General features: G+C 34.0%; 1 protein-coding gene across 4 annotated transcripts; it reads right to left on the bottom strand.

The window, feature by feature from the left end:
• Positions 1 to 398: 398 nt before the first annotated feature.
• LOC107782980 (pathogenesis-related homeodomain protein) lies at positions 399 to 5,359 on the bottom strand. Of its 4 annotated transcripts, XM_075231073.1 has the most exons (5): positions 5,180 to 5,358; positions 4,695 to 4,831; positions 3,630 to 3,899; positions 3,009 to 3,098; positions 399 to 689 (listed from the first exon to the last, which is right to left on the bottom strand). In XM_075231073.1, the coding sequence occupies exons 3-5, from the start codon at positions 3,801 to 3,803 to the stop codon at positions 636 to 638; spliced, it is 318 nt and encodes a 105-aa protein (XP_075087174.1). In that variant the 5' UTR covers positions 3,804 to 3,899; positions 4,695 to 4,831; positions 5,180 to 5,358; the 3' UTR covers positions 399 to 635. The 4 variants fall into 4 exon arrangements, with proteins under 4 accessions (XP_075087174.1, XP_075087175.1, XP_016459422.2 ...); XM_075231074.1 differs by lacking the exon at positions 4,695 to 4,831 and having other exon boundaries at positions 3,630 to 3,867; positions 5,180 to 5,359; XM_016603936.2 differs by lacking the exon at positions 4,695 to 4,831 and having other exon boundaries at positions 3,630 to 3,916; positions 5,180 to 5,359.
• Positions 5,360 to 6,162: the final 803 nt, after the last annotated feature.

A 6,162-nucleotide genomic window follows, 5' to 3' on the forward strand; every position in this document is an offset into this window, starting at 1 on the left:
GTGTACGACATCGTGACTTGTTCCAGAAATAATTTCATAAACAATTAAAAGCGGTTAAAAAGTAAAAAAATACACAATAAGCTTTTAAAACATGTATTAAATCAGATAATTAGGCCAATTATTAATAGTTGAGCGACCGTGCTAAAACCACGGAACTCGGGAGTGCCTCACACCTTCTCCCGGGTTAACAGAATTCCTTACCCAGTCTTCTGTGTTCGCGGACCATAAATAGAGTCAAATTTCCTCGATTTGGGATTTAAAATACATCGGTGACTTGGGACACCATAAATTATTCCAAGTGGCGACTCTGAAATAAATAAATAATCCCATTTCGATTAATGTCACTTAAATTGGAAAAACTCCCTTATCCCTATCGCCCCATCGGGAAAAAGGAGGTGTGACATACGACACAATCAAAACTATATTAAATAATCAATATTCATATGAATAATAAAACCATCCAAATTGTATGGCAACGTTTTAACAACTCCTAAAAAGAGAAAAAATGCGTTCAATGTACATAAAACGTCTTTAAACCACCCCTAAGAAAATAAATTTCTTGTATTTCAACTTTTTGCTCTGCACTGTTTTAAGGATTGATACTTCGAACTTTCAAATTCTTGATCTGCTACACTTTACTCGTATATGACTTGTATTAGAACTACATAGCCTTCTTGATCAAATTGCCTCTAGTAGGTCCATGACAAAAGTGAACAAAATGTCAGATCTCATTATAACAAATTACAAATTAAGAAACGTAAATAATACTAATAATAATAAGGCTTCAATATCTTCTTTAATCAAACTGCTATACAAACTGGCTGCAAACTTCACCAAGGGACTTAAAAGACTCATTTAATTTCTTTTTACTGAGACACAAACAATTCCAAAATCATTTTGGTAATTCATTTTCTAAGACTTTTATGCAAATTCTGAATTTGTATTCTTTCTCATGGTTATTCCTTTTTTACTTCCTCATTGGAGAGATGACAATACCTTACAATTACAATTACTTATGATCTTAGAAGTTCTAAAGTACCTGCTTAGCAAAATACAGGACATATGAAAATACATCACGGTAGCAACACTAAATACTAGACTCTAATTGCTAATAATCAAATAAAACTAACTGAAAAATTCAGTTAGGATACCCTAACACAAGCCAAAAGGAAAAGAAGACTAATAATGTGAACATGCTCTCGATTTCCCCACTAAGGTAAGATTTGAACATAGAACAAATAATTTATCTTTATACTGTATATATCCGGAATCTAAAAATAAAGCCATCTCCCTTCTAAAATAAGAAAATAAACAAATAAACAAGAATCATCTACCTTTAGCGGAGCATGAGAAAGTAAGACTTTCAAGCTACTTCAGAAGATTAATACACAACTTCTAATTAAGTAATTCTCATTTAAAGCATCTGATGACAGTCTCAATCTCCATTAATGCAGCGAGCATAATAATTGAAAATACAAATATTATGAAACAAAAGATTAATACTACAAGGATTTTAGAGCATCGAGCATAATAATCCCCACAACCACTGAAAGAAACCAGATTAGTGAGTATGGGTGTCTAAAAGGATGAAATATTGGAAAGATTATTGGCGCGTGGCTGTAAAGATGGAAAAAGAGTGAGTCCAAGGTCTCACATATAATGTTCACAACCAGCAACAAACACAAGTTATTTGACATGCATCAAGCTTGAAAAATAAAGCAAGAAAATGATGCTCTAAATCCTTACAGTAATAGCTTCCTCTGTTCCAGCTTATCTTCTTCGATGTCCGCCCATGAGTATACCCTCAATGGACACATTTAATGATCACGAACAAATACACCTAACTGTCTTGTAAATGTAGAAGATACACAGAGGCGAATCCAAGATTTAAATTCTATGGGTTCAACCATTAAGGTTTTTAGCATTACATCATTATATTTTTAAAGTTATGAGTTCATATTTACTATTTATTGTAATTTTAATAAATTTTTACACATAAATTTATACTCCACAATAAAAGCACTGGGTTCAGTTAAACCCGGTACTAGATGGCTGGATCCGCCCCTGGTGACGCTTCCCAACTACTTAGTAGTGGTAAATATACCTCTCAAAAAGCAAGGCTCAAATTGATACTCTGGTCACAGAATAATTTATCAAAATTTTAAAGCTAAAATATGATTCCATGGAGCTACAATCTCCTAGGATTCTTGTGAATCCAGTTAGAATTAGAATCAAATAGACGGGGAAGTATGATCAAAACTAGTTACTATGGGCATAGTTGATTGATGCGTATAAGTGACTTAGCTTTAAAATATATGAAAAGATCTTGGCCTTTTCAGGTCCATATATTGTCATCCAAATAACAGGAGGGTGCAGAATCTAAAACTAAATTCAGACTCCCAGCAGTTATCTCACGTGGATTATGTAAAGCAAAGATTGGGCATAATTAAAAAAAAATCCAAGTTTAAAGCAAGGCTCAAGGAACAATATAATTCATTACTCGGGGAGGAAACACAAAAAGAATTAAGACGTTCACTTTAAAGGAAGACAACGCAAGATTGGAAGAATGCTCAGAAGTTTAAACATCTAAAAGTGTTCCCCTTTCATGAGTTACTAACAATTTGTTTGATTTGTTTTCTTGTTGGTAATGTAAATAGCTCATAGAGCAGAAAATAAATGCATATTTTATATTTATCCCAACATTATATAAGAAATGCTACTCTGTTCAACTTTAACTTTACCACATATAGAGATTCAATTCCAAGTGGTTCTCCCATTATATTTGGTGAGGAAGGAGATTCTTTCGACACTTTTTAACTCATAATTGAGTCCCAGCGAGAAGAATGACGATGGCAATGACGAGCATTTTCAAACCATTTACTGACTTGTATATTTGACAAAAAGAAACTAAGAAAAAAGAAGGTAGCAGCGAAGCAAAATCGAAGATACAAGTGGAGAAAATGCGGACGAAGCTGAAATTAATATATGCCAGGGAGAACTCATAAAACCTGGTGAGCTGTTAGGCCTAATTCTTTACCCAACTTCTCATTTGCATCACGGTCAGGATACTGATTTTCCTTGAAGGATTCGTAGAGCCTCTGAAATCCCAAAAATAATTGAGCTGAAGTGGGGAAATGCATGAAAACTATCAAAGAATATGCTTTTAGTAAAGTAAAGAAATAAGTCGATCAATTGCTCTAAATCACAAACTAGGTGGGTCTGCCATATGAAACCTTCAGTCACAATTCGTTCTAAAACTAATCAAACTGTCTCTTCAAGCAAATTCAAAAAACCATGATATTCAAAACAAAAACAAAAATCATACACTCATACATCTTTTTAAAAATACTTTCTTTTAGAGGGCATTACTATATTAGGCAAGCAAAACTACAAATAAGTATTACTACTTTTTTTTTGGAGGCAATAAAAGAGTAAACAAGTTCTGCTTAATAGCTAATAAAGTTAGTTTATGATATCCATTGTATATAACTTATTCAAGGATGACATAACAATGACCTCCTACCTTCAATAGAAATTGTTTGTAATTTCATGGAAAGTAAGATGTTGTTGGACCTTTAAACACTGATCAGATATGTAAAAAGTTGGAACCAGAGTAAAGCCCACAATACCTTGATGGCACCTTCCCTATATGTTTTCTTTTTACCACTTGAATGAAGTTCAGAGGTGTCCATGCCTCCAATTTTGAGTTTCTCACAGAGATCCCTATCAGAAGTATGTCTACTCCCTTTCTGCTTCCCACTTTGGTACTTTGTATCTGCTAAAGTCGAACTAGGAGAAGTCATAGTAGCTTTGGCACTTCTGATCTCTCTCTCCTTGGGTGAAGGACCACCCTCAAAATCTTCATCACTAGAATCAGAAGATTCATTTCCATATGTTTCCTTCATATAAAAGTGGTCTGAGCAATCAACCCAAGCATGTGAAATATAAAAAGATAAGGAGCCACATTGAAGAATACACGTGCATATATGATCGATGAAATATGACATGCAAAGACATACCATTTCAATGAAATAAATCATTGTTTTTCCCGTATAATAGAACTTAATTTATGTTATACAATAAAGAAAAATAATATGTCCCATCGCAGATAATCGATTTTCTCAATCTTTCCTTAAAAATAGCAGTTAAGACTTCACATTTTAAACTCCATGATAATTTGCAAGCTCGACATTCAAACTTGGTTGTATCAGAGTAATTGTCCATCAGCTCTACCAGCTGAATCACATCATATGAAAGTTACAAGCCGTGTTTTGGAAGAAAAATGTCACTCTCTTTCTTTCCAAGAGATGACCTTTATATCAAGTAACCAACAAGGGAAAACAGCAAAGAAGGTAGGCTACTGGATTCAGTAAAATCGATACCTCAGCAAGCTAAACATTAGTCATGCACCTCTTTCAGAGTTGAAAGAGTAACAACAGTTCACTATAATGACAAGTGCTTGACTGCTTTTACAACTTAAGCACCTATTATAATGATCAATCGAGGGAAAAAAATAAACTAATCATTTCCGCAAATACTAGACAACAATTCTCTATAGGAGATTTTGAAAAATTAAACAAAGTAAAAAGAGCCATCACAAGATTTGTTGCTACAAGTTGTGAACTAGAAACATAACAATTAAGTGAAGCAAAAACTCAAATACAAAGCTGATATCTAAAACTCAAAAGAAATACCTTTATAAGGTAACACCAAAACAATGCAAATTACTGTTAAGCTTCGATCGTCAAAACCACTGCCTAATTTTCACGCATTGAGATTTATCCTTCTAAGGCTCTAAATTTTTGAGAACCCAACTGGAGAACGACTGAATCTTTTACTCAACACAAAGAAAAACAGAAGTCATGTCATGAAGAAGGAGAAAGCAAGAGAAAAACACAAATGAAAAGCAGTAGAATAGATAGAGATGATGATATGGTGATTACACATTGAAACTAACCATTCCACAAATTTATATTTCTTAAGCCCAGATTAAAATAATCAAAAAATTCTTAAGCCCAAATTAAGATAAACTGAATTCGATCTTACAACAAATTCTTGATTCTAAACCGACCATGCCGTAATTTTTGAACACCAACATCACCAAAGTGAAAACCAAATCACAACCCTATTAATTTGAACCAAAATTAAAATATAAAGAGAGTAAATTTTCAAATCTTACCTTGATGAGAAGAAACTCTAAGATGAGCAGTTGATGCCGGCGGAGGTGACAAACGTTTTTCTCTTTTCCATAAATTTTTTATAGCAGTTTCAGATTTTGATCAGCAGTAGACTAAGGGTCTTTTTGGAGGGGGAGTGGGGCGGACGTAGGGTGAGTTTGGGGGAAAAGAGGGAAAAGATAGCTCCTATTTTTTTAATTGATTAATTATATTTTTTAACGACCGGATATTATTAATTAGTTAATGTCAAACTAAAAATTGGCTTTAACGACATGAAAAAAGGTTGGTCGCTATAAATACATCAATTACGACCAGATTAATATCCCTTCGTTAAGAAGTGGTTATTAAAAAGTATATTTCTTGTAGTGTGCATTGCGTGGCTGTAGGCGCGGATTCAACTTTTGAAATTTTTTCATTTTGCGAAGCGATTCGTGCGTTCGCTCCACTTTACTGTTTTGTGCATTCAATTGTCTCCTTTTTCGTGTCCGCTTTCGTGCCATGGGGGAGAATGGACGAGCTCCCGGTTCTTCCACCTTTTTCTTTTTGCAACAAATTGAGATCTTTTGATCAAATATCATCAAAACTCGTTACTACACATAAGAAACACGTAATGAACATATTTTACTTCAAAAACTTCCACAAAAAATAATATGCAAATATACTAAAAACATGCACTTTTCATTATTTATCTGCTATGCAATACGGGTGTCCATGAAACTCTAGTAAAGTAGTCCATGTTTCGCACGATTGTGAAACACTTTAATGAATTTTGAAATAAGTTTTTTATAATTTAATCGAGATAGAAGAGTTAGTATCTCCTATAGCAGTCGAATCCGAGCAGTCTTCGCTAAGCTCCGCTAGGACCAACACAAGGATCTGCACAAGAAGTGCAGAAGTGTAGCATATGTACAACCGACCCCATGTACTCTGTTAGTGTCGAGTCTAACCTCGACGAAATAGTGATGAGGCTATAACAAGACACTCA

Source organism: Nicotiana tabacum, chromosome 15, assembly GCF_000715075.1.
Source record: "Nicotiana tabacum cultivar K326 chromosome 15, ASM71507v2, whole genome shotgun sequence".
In the NCBI taxonomy this organism is placed as follows: domain Eukaryota; kingdom Viridiplantae; phylum Streptophyta; class Magnoliopsida; order Solanales; family Solanaceae; genus Nicotiana; species Nicotiana tabacum.

Bases quoted from the DNA above. Each gene is read 5' to 3' on its own strand.
- LOC107782980 (XM_016603936.2), bottom strand. From the start codon at position 3,905: ATGAAGGAAACATATGGAAATGAATCTTCTGATTCTAGTGATGAAGAT. The intron at 3,099-3,629 runs GTATTGTGGGCT...TTGGGATTTCAG, and splicing joins ATAGGGAAGGTGCCATCAAG to AGGCTCTACGAATCCTTCAA. The intron at 690-3,008 runs GTTTTATGAGTT...TGGACCTACTAG, and splicing joins TAGGCCTAACAGCTCACCAG to AGGCAATTTGATCAAGAAGG.